Source organism: Clinocottus analis, unplaced genomic scaffold (genome assembly GCF_023055335.1).
Source record: "Clinocottus analis isolate CAN_PGR_092001 unplaced genomic scaffold, fCliAna1.0.p SCAF_7, whole genome shotgun sequence".
Classification (NCBI taxonomy): domain Eukaryota; kingdom Metazoa; phylum Chordata; class Actinopteri; order Perciformes; family Cottidae; genus Clinocottus; species Clinocottus analis.
The window spans coordinates 15363580-15381903 of NW_027176229.1; the positions used below are offsets into that span (position 1 = coordinate 15363580).

Genomic DNA, 18324 nt, shown 5'->3' on the forward strand with positions numbered 1-18324 from the left:
TCAAACTGAGACTGTTGTTGGGAGAGTATTTACCACAAATGGGCACATGTTGCATAAGAGACACAAAATCAAGATTGTGGTTTTTCTAAGAAGATGCACAAGTTAAATTAAAGTATTTAATGTGCAGCAGAAAATGTGTTCAAAATGATGAGTAGCGTGTGTCATGTTTGCATTAAAATATGTGGTCAAAGCCATCACATGCATGTGGCTTGACCATCAGGAGACTGAGGGCAATATTGTTCATCCTCCCTTTTTCCCTTTCACCCACCAGAGGGCAGCTTAAGAGTGGGTTTCCTTGTTTGTACATCAGGTGACTCCCTGATAAATTCAGCAATATGTTGTTTTTTTTCTCCTTTGTATGACATAACTACTTGTTGTGTTCAAAGTCAAAATGAAAGCCAGGTCACAGAGGAGTACAGTTAAAGGAGATATATGGAAGGATAAAGAGATGCATGTCAACAACGGCTTTGTTTTAAAACAACGCTAACTGACACAATACAAAGCCACATGGATTGTGGTTATTTGAATTGTGGCCAATGCCTACTACTCATTATATGAATAATTTCAGTCATATTCATGTAATGTGCTGTAACTTCGTTACGTTATTCATTCTGTTCACATGACATTTATTGCTTCCGTCCTCTCCCCTGATAGAAAAACCTGAGGGAGAGGGTTGCGGTCCCTCAGGTTTCTTCCCTTTTTTTCCTCGTGAAAGTGTTTTTCCATCTTTATTCAGCGGAGTTTTTCCTGATCCGATGTGAGGTCCCAGGACAGAGATGTCATGAGTACAGATTGTAACGCCCTCCAAGGCAACAAAAAAAAAAAGGTTTTGGGCTATATAAAATCAACTGAGTTGAATTGAAGGTGTTATCACTGTAACAGACCAGCTGTCAGACAAGGATTATTGTTGGTGGCTACACAGTCGCCACTGCACCGTCCGCTTGTCCTCTTTTGTCACAGTCTTTCTGCAGCATAATGGCACAGAGTGAAGCCATGTCAAAGCCGCTGTTTAAATATTTACGAAAACAGTTGACAGAACAATTGTCAGCGCAACAGCAGGCGACCGATGAAGAGACAGGACCGGGCAATTCACACAATGAAGCCTCAGAGAGCAAGCTGAACCCGACACTGCTGCAGAAGGAGAGGTGAAGGAAAGAGAGGTGAACACGTAGAGGGCAAAGGACCAAGTGAGCAAACGCTTCCAGCGAGAGACAGGATTAAACTGTCCTTTACAGCCAGATGATATATGGGAGTAAAATGAGTGTGTGCTGTCGGTGTAATAGCGTCTGTGTTTTAAATATGCTGATTATTATTTCTCGTTGTACGGTATCATTTATAATGTGCAATATGATATGAGGTAATATAATGTATAAAGGTCTTCCACTATTGGTCAATACTGTACCATAAAAACACTATCAATAGATAATGAAATAAAGTCAAGCCAACAAAGGCTTTAAGTAAAAACAGATATTCAATCAAATTCAAGATTTCTGTACTTCTGGAGTATATTTTTTGCCCTGTCTTGTAAATGAAAGAGACAAACCTTAAACAGCATCAAACCCCTCATCTTTTGACTTTAGTTTCTGTATGTTGTATAGGATGTTTATCAGATGCATGTTGTCAAGCCGGCTGAGTCACCTGCTCCATGACGCACGTCACCAATAAGACCATGTGATGGAAGAGGTCTGGTGACAATAACGTGGGAGTATATGTGTTTGTTATGGGCGTGGCAAATTCAAATGCTTTTCTTCTAGTGCTGCAGGCCGTAATGTGTACAGTAACCTTTCATTATGGTTTTAAGATGAAACAGTTACACCCCTAAAACGACACAAAGCATCGTGATTTGTACCTCTCCTCTGTTTGGTTGTCCACATTGACAAAAATGGAGGAGGTGGAGATGGTTCCCATGGAGGAGCCCTCGTAGAAGGACGGGTTGGCAGGAACCAGATCTGGACGCAGGTATGAGCCAAACACAGCTGAGGAGAAAAGATCACAAGAATGTGACGTCAGCAAAGGAAAACACTTTCCTAATTGCCCATTTCCTATATTTCTATCTGAGCTTTGCTGCCTAGTAAACACCAAAATATTTCCAACTCCAAGCATCCAGTTTTGTCTCCTATCTCAGACTTTTGAAAGCTCCTACAAAGCCACATAGCCATTAAACATCTTTTGCACAGGCCGAGTAGTACTAATCACGATGCGCAAACTGAACCGAGTTCTCCTTTTGTTGAGAAGACAGAACACTGACATCCACCACCATAATTTCCTGGAAAATCCAAATTGCCCCATTAGCCAATCAATATGTTCAATACAACGTATAGCTGTGGATCGTCCACCAGTAAAAAGGAGAAACATTTATTCTTGTTATTTCCATGTGCTTTCTGTTGTGGAAAATTTAAACAAGCCTAATGACTGAGACAAGGCAAGGCATGAGGATTTGATTTAAGTTAATTGATTAAATGGTTCCAATCAAACATATTTCCTTACACTTCAAAGCAAATTTGATTTTCTCCTCAAGCTTTGAGACTGATTTAGTAACCGTAAAGAGAGAGTCAGGAAGTGTAACTATCCAAGTTGCTTTATAGTACGTTGCGCCACAGCTGGAATCACTGGTGGGAAAGTGTTTGGTTGTAAAGAGGACACGTGACCCCATGGCTTCTCTGTCTGCTGCACACCTTTGTTTCTTCGGCGTGGCGTTGGCTAACCCCCCTTATCATATCAAACACAAAGGTCAGACGCTGTTGCTGATTATGTTCACCCTGTCTCAAACAGCTGATTCACATGTCTTCTTGTTCTCGTGTCAGATTATGATTATGAGAAAGAGAGAGAGAGTGAAAAGGGAAGTGCGGATAACACGACTTAAAATGCACAACTCTTCTTTTACACATGCCCTATGGACACACACATGTTGTCACTGATGGGCTACTAATAACAAGGTGGCCTCTGTTGTCTTTCCATCAAGGCCAAACACTGAATCAACCAGTGACAGCTAGCTCCCCGGGACAAGAAGACAACATTTTCATAGCCAAAAGAAAGTGGCTTTTTATGGGACTAAAAAAAAGCTCTCTAAAAAAGCTCTAATAAACCATCAAAACGAGGGAATGATTAAGGTCATCAGAGACTAGGAGGCAGTTTAGAGACAGACATGTTGATTATAATGATAAAATGGCAAATGCTTTTCGATAATCGTTCAAGCGTTCAGATACAAACAACCTCCTTACTAATTCAGATACTTACATGAACATCCCTGAATTTTGTTAAATATCCAAGATATGGATATGCAACTATAAACTGTCACGGTCAGAGTGAGAGAGTGTTGTTGTTGTTGTGTGTACCTTGTCCATCCAGACTGGCCAGGCTGCAGGCTCCTCCCAGCCTGTCCCTCCTGTCCTCCTGGTTCCTTTCATCTGCCTGCAGTGAAAGGATTTCCTGTGAGGACGACTTCAGAGCCGGGATGGACGTACGAGTCCTCTTTGAAGGGGAGAATCGCAGTGCTGCAGAACAAAAAGGAGCAATTGAGAGAAATAATAGGAAAAGAGATTGATACAAATGCAGGGAAGCAGAGGCAGAAAGAGCAAGAGGAGCAGATCATTAGAGGAGATAGTGAAAAGAGATGATTATCCAGATTAAACAATGTTTATACACCATAAAGCTCCAATGCTCTGCCTCCAAAATCAGCTGTGAAGTCATCAAGCTGTTCAAATGCAGAATGAAGATTACACAAATGTCCTCTAAACCATCCTTACACTGCATCCCAAGCAGAGCATGGAATTAAATCCTTCCCTGTCATCTCCCTCACTGGACTATGCAGTTAATAGCATGGCTAAATCTCCAAATCTTTGCCTCAGCCATGCTCATTTCCAGAGGGGGGTCCCACAGCATGGTTGCATAACACTGAAACTATATTTGATGTCGAAGTGAAGTTCTACAACCCGGATCATTACCAGATCAGCAGTTTATAACTTTGTACTTTTGTTTCTGAATTTACGAACAACAAACTTGGTTCTGAATGACCTAGCCATGTGCACGCGAATGCCCAGCAATAGACAACAATAAAAAACGTTGACAGATCAACTCTTCTTATCATGCCAGGATTTCCAAGCTTCCCATTGCTTGCCCCTTCTCTTTGTTTGTTTTTGCACGTGGGCTGCTTCCCCTCCCATGTGCGACGGCGATCAACCTGCAGACTTACGCTGAGTCTTTCTGAAGACCCGTGTGCTCATGAACTTGAGGAAGCGGCTCGCATAAAACCCGGGCCGGTGCACCGAGACGGAGTCCTGAGGACAGGCAGAGAAAATGCAGGGCTTTTATTAGAGAGACACTAGTTGATGTAAGAGTATGTTACCAAATAAAAGCCGCATTCATAAAAGCAGCAGTGTCTGGTTTCAGCAGGCTATCAACTCACGCCATCATACACCAGGGCTTTCCACGAGTGTTCCAACTTTTTAATGAACCTGAAGAGAAACAAAACAAGTAGAAGCCTTGTCACAAATATATCCGCTTACCCAACAACTTCCTCTTTCTGCTTCATCAAACTTGAGACTTGCCCATTGGCACAAAACTAAGTCAGGCCATTTTTTTGCATTCAAGCAAGAAATACTTCAAAGTGTAATGTTATGTAACGTTGTCTTTGAGGGGAGCAAGCTACTAGAAGTAAGGCAGGATAACAGAGACAAATTGGCCTATTAATCTGATATTCCTCCCTGACCCAAAGTCACCTCAGTGTGCATTTATTGCCTTGACCAAACAGGCTGACATAGATTTATGTGACGCTTATAAATTTCCACTCTGTCACTCGACACTTGTGCTCTCAGGGAAAGGCAAAAAATCAATTTGTAAATAAAGAAGACGTATAGGCGAAGAGAAAAAGTCCTTTTAGGCTTGAGGTGAAGTGGATTCCCATCAAAGCAGGGTGATAATTCTACATTAAGAGGTCTTGTCAGAGGGCACGCATCAATCGTAGCCTTGGTCAGTCCTCAACTAATCAAGCATGTTTTCTTCTAATTGTCACATCTTTATTGACCATTGATGAGACATTTCACTTCTCTGAAACTGAGACAAACATTTCTGCAGATCAAACAGTCCATGAAACTCATAAAAGGGTTTCATGGTCCCGAAGGTCCACGGATCCAATCAATGGTTATAAGAAAGCCAAGGTATTAACACGTTTGCAGGTTCATATAATACCATGAACACCAGTACCTGTATGACTGTAGGATATCAATGATACCAAGGAAGATGAGCAGCTTTTCTTCTTTGTGTGTTTTGGCAGGGATGCCACCCATCCTATAACGTATTAAAAACAATCCAGCAGTCAGAGAATAGCTACTGTTCCTCTTCTGCAATGCTTGAAACACTGTGCAAATGTTTATAAAAGAGTCACTTACAGTATTTACATTCATGTGTAATGCTGTTGATACGTGGAGCGGTGGCTGTGTTTGTATTTGTGTAGCTATGGTTATATGAGAGCCTGATTGTGTGTACACTGTCTGAGTGTTCTGTGTGAGGTATGATTGCGGTCGTATAACTGTGTCTGTGAGGAAAAAAAGGTGCTACAGATTAAGAAACAAACAGGCAGAGAGTGCATGCCCAAATATGTGTGCATAATATGGGCACATAACTCACGTGTCGTCTGTGGTGAGGGCTTCTGCAGCCTTGCCATCTCCCTGGATGGACTCCATGGCAGTGGAGTAAAGCACCCTCTGACCCACAGGTCTCCTCCCGTCTCCCCCTGCCTGGCCCAGCTCACCCCCCTCTCTCTGACTCTGGTCCAGGACATGCACACCCAGCAGCAAGCTGTAGTCCATGATCTTAAAACTCTCCAGCACCTATAGCAAATTACAAGACATGCAGTTATGCAAGAATAATCCTTTGCTTTGATAATGAATGGCACAAGTCAGATTGAAAGAACAGGATATTTCACATTTTCTATGACCTGCGTGAACCCTGAAGAGATTACTTCCCTGGACTGGATGCTACACCTTCCGCTCAGTAAGTACAGTGACCTGTGTTGAAAAGCAATTATTTTCCTTTCACCACCTTTAAGTCAGTGAAGCTTTAAAGGCTGTGAGATATTAAAAGGAAATCTCCTGTTGAAACCAGTTTTGGGCTAAATAAACAAGGTGTTTCTCCAGTGAGCCAAGTGTTACACATTGACCTTCAGGAGCCTTTTACCCAGTTTCCCAGAGACCCTGCGACTTAATGTTTGCTACAGTAAAGCAGTCGTAGCCAGTCAAGGGTAGCGAGAGAGGTCTGGGAACAGGGCCAGAGTCAGGTAGCCAGTCCTATTTTATGACCGAACCTGGGAAAGAAAGTTACCAGACAGGTTTATAATTCCTGACGTAAATTCAAGGGTGTGGCAGAGAAAGAGACAGAGCATGACTTATCAGAAATAGAGAGGTGAAAACTATGTGCTTTTGCAAATAGCTTACTTTCCATGCAATCTCTTTAGTCAAATATAACAAGATTAAAAATCATACAACTGTTTGCAAATCCTCAATGAGAAATCTCTGTATCAATCACTTCAATGTGTGTGTCAGTTGATGAAGAGCTACAAAGAGCAAGTTGAGAGAGAAGGGAAAAGGAGAAACTGCCAAAAAACACATAACAATAAGATTCGTTAAAGTTCACCATTATTGTCTTGGGCATTCTCACTTACACTCCACAAATAATACAACCTAAACCAAATAGGATTGGAGGCAATAAAAAACTGTGTGAGATAATGAAAGAGAGCCTTGACCCAGAATCCAGAGAACACTGGCATGTTTTAATGAAGAATGCGAGACCAATGTTTCTAAGAACTACTTCTTCTTATCTCTCCTTAGATAGGCGGTGTTCAATAGGAAGATATCATCATTATTAGTTATCGATCCAGTTTGTTTCTGCCATAGAAACAGCTGATGTATAAAGTCACAGTCACACATTCATACACACAAACACAAAATAGACTTAATGTCTGACTCAAACAAACACTGGGGCTTTTGTCTGAGCTTTGCCTTTTCCATATCAACGATTTGCATCCCTTCAGTCAAACTCCCCCAGCTTATTCAAACTACAGCCATTTTGAAACAGCACACTGCCTACAGAAGGCTATTACTGTGCATCATGACTCCAGCTTGCTCAAGCAAACAATCAAACCATCACAGCAGAAAGAAAACAGCTGCATTTCTGTGATTGTGTGTGCAAGAGATTTTCTTTGGATTCTGAAAAAAAATGCTTATTCTTAGAGGCAAAAAAAAGAGTCAATAGTTAGTGGAGTGGAATATACTGATTCTTAGAGGCATGGCAGCCAAGTGGTTATGCTCGCACTGCTCCGTTTGGTCACAGTGAATGGGAACGGCTAATCGTCACACTCCTGTAGGGATGGAGCTTTGTCACAGCGTCCCCTGATCTTCAACACATCTCTGATGTTTCTCAGTACACTAACCCCTGAAGCAGTTCTCCACCTGTCTATCTCTGTGCCATCAGGGATGTAGAGCTCCCAGTAGTGTTCACTTGCGTGCCCCACTTTGCAGTGACACTAATACACAGCAAGCATTCTTAAATATGAGACTGTTAGTGGAGAAGAACACAGAGCTTTTTATAATCCTTTTGTGGGCCTTTCTGGATCTCTCCCCCCATGTATAGTCCAGTTCCAATCACAGGAATGTTTCTGCTAAAGTATGCATCTATAATTAATGAATGTATTCATGTCCCATGATGAAACATATTCAATTAGAGACATATGGCTTATCATTTTGTCACTTGTGAAGGCATATAGACTGTATAACACATTGAACTGTTGAATGCAATTTAAAAGAGTTAAAGATTCATTTTTTACTGCGTTTCTCCATTTGCTTTGACACTGTGAACATAAACTGAGGATAATCAAATGTGTTTGAATTGGATTATACATGAAAGAAAGGATGCAATGTTTCAGATTTAATAATAATTTCAGTGGTATGTGGTATGAAGATTTTTTTAGAGCTGCAATGCTTATTCAAACAATTGATTAGTAATCGACAAAAAACTTATAGGCAACAATTTTGATTATCAAATCATTTCAAACAATTCCTAAAATGGCAAAAACATTCCTGCTTTTGACTTGTCAAATGCAAAAATTATTGGCTTTTTTTTTTTCCTCCGATGGTAAAGTTCATATCTTTTATTTTTTACTAGGACAGCTACACATCTTTATGCAGATTTTCACTTTTTGCTAACATTTTATAGAACAAGTAAATAGTTGAACAATGGAGAACATAATCAGTAGATTAATGGATCATTATAGTTGAAGATCCGTGGAGTTAACAGCCATGTTTATGAATGTTGTAAGGATCCTGTTGGAGCCTTATACTCACTCCTGACTCCAAGGCCAGAGCCTTGGTTTGCTGCTGCCGAGATTGAGAGAAGCCATTGTTGTTTCAGAATCCCAAGGCTGAGGAGAGGGCGAGCTATACAGTAAATGGTTGTTTGTGATTGGCTACACTGGCTGCTATGCAACCCTTATTGTCCAAGAATGTATGCCTTTATTGTCTGAACAAGTATTTCTGCTCTTGTTTGTGCATGCAATTAAAGGACTTCATGCATTCTTAAACAGAGTTATCATGGTACGTGGATGTGTTTTTCCAAACATGACGAGGTCTCGCCTGCCAAATGTGCTGTGAACATCAGTATCCCAGCCGCTTGACATCATCATCAGCATCAATATCACCCTCATGTCCGTCGTCAAACACACACGCACAGTGAGCAGCAGAACGATACAAACAGACGCTCACTCAACAACAAACCCTCTCTGTCTCACTCTCTCTGTACAGTAGAGGCCAACATGAATTATTAATGTCTTGTGTTGTTTTGGCATTTGGAAGTATCAGGGGAGCTGCAGAGTAATGGAGAGAGTAGACTGAAAGGGAAGAAAGTGTGCCCAGTGTTTCCCGAGCAGTGTCCCACATATCGGATTTACTCAAACACATTGCTCATCCTCCTCTTTGTCTCATCGCTTTCTGCTTCAACTCAACTCAACTTTGACCTTCTACACTCCTAAGAAAAAGAAATCTCAATGCTGGAAAAATAGCAAAAAAGAAAGATTTCAGAGGCCTCACCACATATATTTTATTAAACAGTCCGCATCCTCATTCCCCCATGTCCTTCACACCCCTGTTGCTTCTCTTCTGCCGTCCCCCTCCTCTGTGTTTTGTTTCGCAGCCTCAACTGGGGTGACGGGGTTAGCTGCTTACTCATGGAAATGGACAGAGATTCTGCTTAGAGGGCACTTTCCTTCCACTCAGGAGCCAAAAGCAGGAAGCCATGACAATAACAAACTGTACAACACAGCAGCTGCTTAACAGCCTACTTACATACATACAGATATACACGCCATACCATATACTTTATACATGCATTATGTGGCACATAGAAGCCTTAGTGGGTAGACAATTCATGTCCGGGGTATGTATAGGCAAGGTTGTAAATGGAAGTGTGCTGTTAGTTGATGTAAAAAAAAAAAGACTTAGCAATAGGAGAGGATGTCATTCGGACTGCAAACTGCCTCAGAAAACATTAAAAAGAAAATAGAGATCATCGATAAAGTCAGCATATTGGTTAATGATGATGAGAGAGGGCCATAACCTGAAGAGATCCAGCTGTCTATTTCTGGTAATCATTCTTCAACCCAACATCACAAGACCCATGTTTGAGATCGAGATACTGTTAAAGGGCTGGGAAAGCAACAGTTGTTCACGCCACAGACCTTTCTTGAAAGGATACTCCACTTTCCCAGATGAAAAAAACTAAACCACAAGTGTAGTAGAATCAGAAGATTTACTGCCACCAAAGTAATTTCATTTTGAGTTAAATTTTCTCTCCAATAACATACAAAGGAGAGGAGAATTGAAACTAGAAGAAAAGAGAGCTTTGTTGGCCAACAGGCTAATCTAAGTATACTTAAAGCACCACATTATTCATTACCGCTAACTCCGTTTCATACTCCATTAATCACGCTTGGTGATAAAACCAACGCGGTTCTTCTATGGCAACACACTAATAATTTAAACATTTAACCGCTGGTTTAATGGAAGAGATTCATTTGTTAGCCGAATGGTGCCATGCAGGGTTGCCAGGCCTGTCAGACTGTCAGGTTGGTCTCGCTCAGCAGGAAGTCGTCTCTGGGCCTCAACTGTACAATCGTGGTCAGATTCCAGGTTGAATATCAGAGCGCGGACCCCATGGAGAAACTTTCTGAGTGTCAGTGTGTGCACGTGCGTGTGCGTGCATGTAATTACTGTATTGTCAAGCAGAACAAATAGGATTACAACACGGGCGGGGGTGCTTTAAACTCTAAACCCCATCATTAACCAACCAATATGAAGGTGAAGCACATTAAATCAGTCTGGAAGTCACATTGGCATCAGCTATAAAGCTATCCCAAGAGGTCATCCTCCTTCTTTTGGTAAAACTAGGAACAACAGGGTAGGAATGTACTGCACAATCATTTATTAAGTCTGCTGAGGAACAAGCTCAAAGGAAGTAGTATTGCACAGTTTGATGATCCAATCAGCAATTCAGCTCTTCTGTTCTTTTTAAAACTTGAAGGCTTATTCCTTTCCTACAATTGTGCTCCACAAAAATGTCAGCAAAATCTGAAAATGTATTGTTTATGGTCCTTTCGGCTTCACTGCTCGGCTGTTTTCACCAAAATCTCTCCGACACTGATGCAATGTAGAAAGGCAAAAAACGGATATGAAGTCTGAACTATTTTCGGATATTTGATTTTGAATGTCGTTTATATTCATGCTTCTAAAAGCAGGGAAGCACTGGTGGATCACCGGAGCACAAACATCATGTCTCCTATTAAACTCCAAATATCCCCTTCCAGCAGACAGGTCTCTTGGCCGCTGGGTGAAAATAGAGAAGAGTGCAAGCCTTTAGACCGGAGGACTATCCGAGTCTCTCATGTCTTAATCACATTCAGTGTTTGGAGAGCTGTCATGTACTGAAACATTGCAGCGCAGAGATGGTATAACAGAGCCCAGGGCAAACTGAGAGCTTAGCCTGAACACACAGTGGAAACACACTGCAGTCCTACTGACAAACACATGGAAAATTTTACATTTCATTTTGTCCCATCTAAGATGTGCACACACTGTCTAAACCTAGAACACGATGCAATTAATTCATAGTGTTTAAGCTTTCATAAGCAGTCACAAGAATGATAGGTCAGTGACATCCTTTCAACAGCTATGTCCCTTTCCTCCAGTGATTCCCATCCGCTAGAAGCTCTGATATGGCACAATGTCCATGTGGGGCTCCACACAGGTCAAAATGTTTTAGCAAACGAAAGAGAGACATAAGAATTTAACAGAAATTGCATTTTGAGGATAATAAAACATACTAGACTTCCTTGGGAAAATAATCTGAAAATAAAACATACTATACTTCCTTGTTTGTTCCTTCTATGGAAAAATAGTGACCTTCCTGGTGCAGTCCACTGAAAAAAATGAGCATGCATGCACAAAATCACTAGCTCCACACACTGCTAAAACCACCTACCCGACAGTCTCTCTGCAGGGTCTTCATTAGGTTGTTGTACGTCTCTGCGTCAAAGTAAAGCCCTTCTTCATGCAAGTCCTGGAAGTCCAGATCTTTGCAGGTCGGACAGGTCTTTTCTCTCTCTTTCCTGGACGCTCGTCTCTTGTAGGTGGATCCCTTCAGGTCGTATTTGTAGTGCATTTTGACGGAGCGAGGCAGCACGTTGTTCATAACCACCAGTCGGATGTTGATGCCTCCAGACTGGATGCAGTACAGTCCGTAGAATTTGGGAAGCAGTGTGCGTGGATTCTGGTTCAGATTCTGTGATGTGACGTAATAGACAGCTTGACTTTTATTATAATCATGTACTACTGATGCTTCTTGGATGATTTCTCTTCCGCAGCCTAAATAATTCGGAAGTGATTGCTAATATGAGTGCTGGGGATCTTAGCATTTATTTAAGTAACAGTTATGGGTAATGGAGCAAAATGATCAAATGTCTGACTTCTGCGCATGCATTTAGCTTGTCCTCCATCCTCTTGACTGAGATGCTTTTTAATCTGACGGTGCCCGACATCTGAAGTTAATGAGAACATTAACTGCATCTGATTTGTGCCACCTAAGCATCTGAAGAATGATGTAATCAAATTGATTGTTTTTTAAAGACTCCCATTCAACATTTAGACCAGTAGTTTTGCTTCCAGACTACGTTTTGGGGACCTCATGGATCAACTATACGTAAGTGACTCACCATATAGTATCCAGGCAGTAATCTTTGGAGAAATTTGGCCTCTTTGTGCTGGACGGTTTTAATGATGAACTCGTCATCGCTGGTTAGGTAGAAGAGAGAGCCACTGGCCCCCGGGTTGGTCAGCTCGATCAGAGGCTCATTTACTAGGGAGTACTGAGAAAGGAAAAAAACACACAAAACAGTTTAATATTTTACATGAAACAATAGACAAACTTGAAAAAAAAAGCTCCATTTAGAACATATCCAAACATAAACTGCTCTATAAACATACATTATGATGCGGAAAAAAAGTCAAATGTGATTAAAAATGATGCTACACCACAGACATCTTTTCTTTATTTAGTGTTTATTTAGTATCAAATATCATGTGATACAAAAGCAGCAGGTTTTTATTCAGATACTTGTTTCTTGGTTAGTGTCTGCTGTGTCTACACTATGTAAGGTAAGACACTAATGTCGGCGATAAGGCCTGGCCTGTTAGAATTAACCCCCAACTGGAGAAAGGGAGTGTAGGTCAACGCCATGCAAGTTCTTCCACATCAAACTCAGAAAAACATTTCTACATGGATCAGACTGGAACAGGAATGGGTCTGCCCCAAACTATTGTAATAAACTTGGAGAAAAAATATTTTGTCTAAAATATAGTTAGATGTTGTAGGATTGAGATTCCATTCAGTTAAAGCATAAAAACAGCCCCAGAGCAAATCAACACGAAAAAATGCACAATTGTCAACATTCGTTTGGCTGCATAATATCCCGTATGTCAATTAAAGGGTCTCTGTAGACATTGTTTTCATTGTGCAAGAACACTAATGAATTGCAATGAAAACTGCAGAGACCAAATCTCTAGCACATCTGGATGACAAATATGTCTGCCAAATGTTGATAAGATCTTCTGACATTTGACTGTTACTGCAAACAAACAGGCAAACGTGTCTACTAACATGGACATGAGCAGAAGCTCCACATATAAGGGTAATAAGGAGGAGTTACTGCTTTTGCTGCTTCTCAATAAAACACCAGAACAGATCGAGAGCCTTCATGCAACTGTGCCAATCAACGTGTGAGGCAGAGACTGTGATAGCAGCCAACTGGAGAGCAATCTTAGATGTTAATCGATGCGTTATGGGAGCATGTTCAGAGGAGCAACACTGGAGGCATCCGCTTCCCTCTCCTGAGACCCCTCCGTTTGCAGTCACGTTGAGTTACAAGCTCAAACACATCCGTGGTTTGTCGCATTTGCATTCAGAATACGGTGTGTGTGTGTGTGTGTGTGTGTGTGTGTGTGTGTGTGTGTGTGTGTGTGTGTGTTCTCTCTTTTAATTAGACTCTGCTGTAGTCTCCGTCTGAATTAATTCATCATCACCTCAAGGACATCAATCATAAGTATCCTCTAAGCCACTGTGCCTCATGCCAGCCTCACACTGCTGCCTTTAAGTTACATTATGCCTTGGTCTTTCTTCCAGAGCCCTTTGTCTTTCACTTATGCAGAAATCAGTTTGGCATTCAAATACAAGTATGTAGCTTGTGGGGTTTTGAAAGGCTTACGAAAGGAAAATGGCAACATGAACTGATAAAGCCCAAAAGAGATGACAGAAAATCTCATTTTGTTTGTTTTGTAGGGATGAATTGGCAACAAGGCATATACTCTTTGATGAGCGGCAATTTACGCTAACCTAAAGGATGCTTTATGCCATCCTTTAGGTTAGCGTAATTTGGTGATGGCATGTAGAGCACATAGGGGTGTGAGAACGTCTTTAAAAACATGAATCTCTCTTTCTCTATTGATATTTCTCGGCCTGTGTCTTTGTTTTTGATTGTGCTGAGAAATCACAGAATCAACTGCTTATTTCATTCAGCTCTGGGAGCTGGATCAAGCTTTTGTAATGATGACGCGCACCATTAGCGCAGTCATTACCTCCAATATCTCCACCACCACCACCACCACAATGTTTTGCCTTGACTTCATCCTTGCATCTTGTCTTGTCTTTCCTCTGCACAGATGATGTGCGACATTACCCACATATTACTCAATAAAATACACAGCGAATTTGATGACTATTAAGTATGCATTGAGGTGGAAGATTAGTGTTTAGTCAGTGGGAAGTGACCCAAGAGAATTGTCTCTTGTGTATAAGTGCAATAGTCGTACTATTTGTATTACATGCACACATAGAAACAATGGTGGCCAAATAACCTCTGATCAGAAATAGTGTGTGGTTCAGTATAGAGTAGGCTTGCATCAGATATTCAACCATGTTAAATGTGTTGTTTTTTGCACAGTGATAGGTAGAACTACTTCAAGCAATAGCGAGGAGAATGTGCATATTCACTTTCTTTGTAAGGGATAAGATTCATACCTCTCACATGTCTGTCCCCTAAATATGAAATTGGCACTTAGCTTAGCATTAAGACTGGAGACTATACCAGCAATTCAGATAGCAGCTCCTCAAAAGCTCATATTTGTTTTGTGTAACACATACAAAAATAGAAGTAGAAAAACTATAATGTGTGGTTTTACGTGTGGTTATGTGCAAGTCCATTTCTTGGCAGTGATTTCCTGGCCAGAGAACTAGTGCAGAAGTCCTTGTGAATAAGTCTATTTCCCAAAACATTAAACCATTGCTTTGAGTCTTTTTTCCTGGGTAAAACCCACAGTGGGGCAATTTAATCTGATGTTTTATTGTGTTATACTTCAGCTATAGGATGTGAATGCTTGAATTAGGACATGAGAACTGGATTACGAGTTTATGACTATTATTTTGTGAATGTGGAATAAACAATAAAACATTTTCAGTCTTACCAGGTAGTCGTCTGGTTTGATGCCAAACAGATCCCTGAAGTAGCGGAAGGCCAGCGGGGCATAGGTCTTGAAGCGGAAGTCTGGATAGTGATGCGCTGGGGTCAGGTTGCTTCCCTCGCTATGATTTGTAATACATAACCAATCATGGCAGGAAACAAGAACATATATTGGTTCATTATATATATTATTTCGACACTAATTCAAATAAGGTAAGGTTGAGAAAACCTTTAACATTATATAAGTGAACAGTGTCATAACACACACACAGTCATTCTCCAACCAAGGATCACGTGCAAGCAGCACTAAGCGGGAAAGTGAACCCTAACACCTAATCTATGTGCCCGGGCAATTGACTCCCAGTAAGTGTGCCCTTGTAATGTGCTCCACCTATGAATGAACAGGCTTCAGTAAAGTCATCCCTGGGAACCCAGATTCACCAGTATTGTGGTGACAATCTGGCTTGTCCAGGGTTCTTCGCCTGGAGACTGATTGTGGCTCTGATTACTGGATGTAAACAATACCGCACAACACATGAACCTCAACTCCGAGGGGGAGGACGGGAATAGGCGAAAATAGAGAGCAACAAACACACACAATAACCTACACAATAACCTTGATTTGACTGGACCTTAAATCCTGATATTCTGTAACGGGCTTTGACAAAGACATGTGTCCCAGAGGAACACAATGATAAGGACGTGAGCACGTTTGATAAGGTTAGAATGAGTCAGCCGTCAACCCACTGACCCACGATCTACTAGAATTAGGTTAATAAAAAGTTGTATTTTTCAGGGCACTTCTAAATCTGGTTAATATTCTGAGGGCGTGCATGGGTTTCTGGGTAAAGAGGCTACCGCCTTGTTGTTTCATGCTGGTGCTATATTCAGTAATGAGATCCAGGCAACAGTCAGGCTCTGCTGTGAAACACGATAACTGTGATTACCCTACAATGAAATCTGACCACTCGGTTTAGTGTGTGGAGGAAACAATAATTATCTATCATCAATCAGTCCATTACGGTAACATACCCCTCACATGGAAACCATTGTTTGTGTGTGTGTGTGTGTGTGTGTGTATGTGCGTGTGTGTGTGTGTGTGTGTGTGTGTGTGTGTGTGTGTGTGTGTGTGTGTCTGTGTGTCTGTGTGTGATCTAAGACATCGATGCAAAACTAGAGTGACAGGACAAACAACAGTGGAAACACCTCCAGAAAGAAGCAACAAGAAATGGAGGAAGAAAAGGGAGAAAAGTGGTGAGGAGGGAAGCAAAAACGCAGAGAGAGAGAGAGAGAGAGAGAGAGAGAGAGAGAGAGAGAGAGAGAGAGAGAGAGAGAGAGAGAGAGAGACAGAGAGAGAGACAGAGAGAGAGACAGAGAGACAGACAGAGTGAGAGAGAGAGAGAGAGAGAGAGAGAGAGAGAGAGAGAGAGAGAGAGAGAGAGAGAGAGAGAGTGAGAGAGAGAGAGTTGTCTCAGACACTATGGCAGTGACAAGAAAGAGATAAGTTTGTGTGCTTCTCAGAAACACTTAGAGAAAGTAAAGAGGGAAACAGTTGTATTATGTGTAATGTTCTTTTTCCATAACCATCCAATGTTGATTTTTTATCAACATTGGCTTGATATTGGGTGCAGATTGAGGATGACATACCACACTAGCTTTGAACTATTGATATTTATCTTCACTTCTCAGTCAAGCAACAGATGGTTTTTAACACTCACGGTAGGGCAAACACAGAAACCAAGAGTATTGTTTGAGTTTGGTTGCTGAGCAGTACAATGTCGATGTGGTTGCCAAGACCAGGTTTGCATGAACCATAATGAGTTTGCATATCCTGGTTCAGCATCTGCAGGTAAACCCTAAAGTATTTCCTCGTTGTACTCCAATTCTCTTCCTCATCTTGAATGATCCATGTATTTGGCCAGAATCAGAAAAACAACCAATGAACACCTTTTGCTTGATTCTTACCTATTTATTTTTGCAGGATTCATTGCATGTTTTCCAGGATAATACAAACAAAGCAAATTTTTAAATGGAAAATAATCAACATAATCAGCTAACATAAAATAATAATTTCCCAAAAACCGACTGTATGTTCTACTGTGAGACTGACGCTGGTAAGTGATGGGACAACTGTATAAAAACAATAGGTGTCTGAGCATCAACATGCACTCGTGTGAATACAGGAGTCAAACTTTCAAAGAATTCCTGGGTCTGTTTTAGATTTTGTCAAAAGTCTCTATAAACTGATGATGCGATTGTGAACACAGCCTGAGATGACCACACGCTGACATATGTTTTGCACTGTGGCAGTAAGAGGCCAACAGTAAGCTGATTTCACAGTTCTTGGCAGGATAATCCTCCAGAATAGTTTCATCCCTGCATCACGACTTAGACTACCAAAATTCACAGTTGCAGTTTGTGGTAGCAGTCTCATTTCTTCGGACTGGATTTCCAGCGCTTGCAGTTTCCACTGGGCATGATTAATAAGTTTTATAATTTTTTTGAATGTTTTAATGCCAGATCAAGACATATAATATTTGAGCGGGCAGACACACAAAAAGCTTCGTTTTAGTTGCTTTCCATTCATTCACTTTGCAGTGTCAGGAAATTTCCGCAGCAAAAGAGCAGCCTGTTACCACCTACACATAATCTGTTTTTATGTCCTCTGATTCACTGGCTCTTGTAGACCAAATAAACTTGAGCTTATGCAAAAGTCTGGCTGATATTTTGAATTATAATGAGCAAATCAATTAACTCTAGAGCGATTGTTTTCAGAAAATGTATACATGATAGAAGATGTCTTCATGTCAAGAATAAACGTGCGCCTGTGTGGGTTGACACTGCAGCACTATAGCACTGACCTGGGCAGAAAGACACTCTCCACCACATAGAAGTCTTGCATAAGCACATCTCTGTCCGGCTTGGAGGTGAGGTTGCCCACTGTATAGCCAATACCGAGCTGAATGGCCCCCTTCAAGGCCGATGACGTGGTCTAGATGGGAACATAGAAGAGAAAACAGACGGTTATATCATACGGTCATTGTTATCCTCATTGCATTCACCAATGATGTAAATGTGAAGCCCGAGAGTAATAACTCGGGTTGCAAAATTCTGGGAATATTTAAGGTGGAAACTTTTTCATAGGAATTAACGGTAATTAATGGGAAATAATGTCAATTAATGGGAATACATTGTAAAATTAGGGGTTCTTTGCTCAGGCTATGTTTAACATGCCATATGCAGGTATAAAAAAACGTTTTACCATATTATTA

The 18324-nt window shown here is 41.1% G+C and overlaps 1 protein-coding gene across 2 annotated transcripts in view; it reads right to left on the reverse strand.

Annotated features, from left to right (window-relative positions):
• The window catches only part of pip5k1bb (phosphatidylinositol-4-phosphate 5-kinase, type I, beta b), a 32480-nt gene that overhangs the window by 1833 nt on the left and 12323 nt on the right, over positions 1-18324 (reverse strand). For both annotated transcript variants that reach the window (XM_068604499.1, XM_068604500.1), the window contains exons 4-13: positions 17914-18044; positions 15057-15174; positions 12254-12406; positions 11524-11823; positions 5626-5828; positions 5203-5286; positions 4406-4454; positions 4193-4277; positions 3336-3494; positions 1850-1976 (exon numbers count right to left, since the gene is read on the reverse strand). In XM_068604499.1, coding sequence (XP_068460600.1) covers positions 1850-1976; positions 3336-3494; positions 4193-4277; positions 4406-4454; positions 5203-5286; positions 5626-5828; positions 11524-11823; positions 12254-12406; positions 15057-15174; positions 17914-18044 — 1409 coding nt within the window. The remainder of the gene's footprint in view (positions 1-1849; positions 1977-3335; positions 3495-4192; positions 4278-4405; positions 4455-5202; positions 5287-5625; positions 5829-11523; positions 11824-12253; positions 12407-15056; positions 15175-17913; positions 18045-18324) is intronic.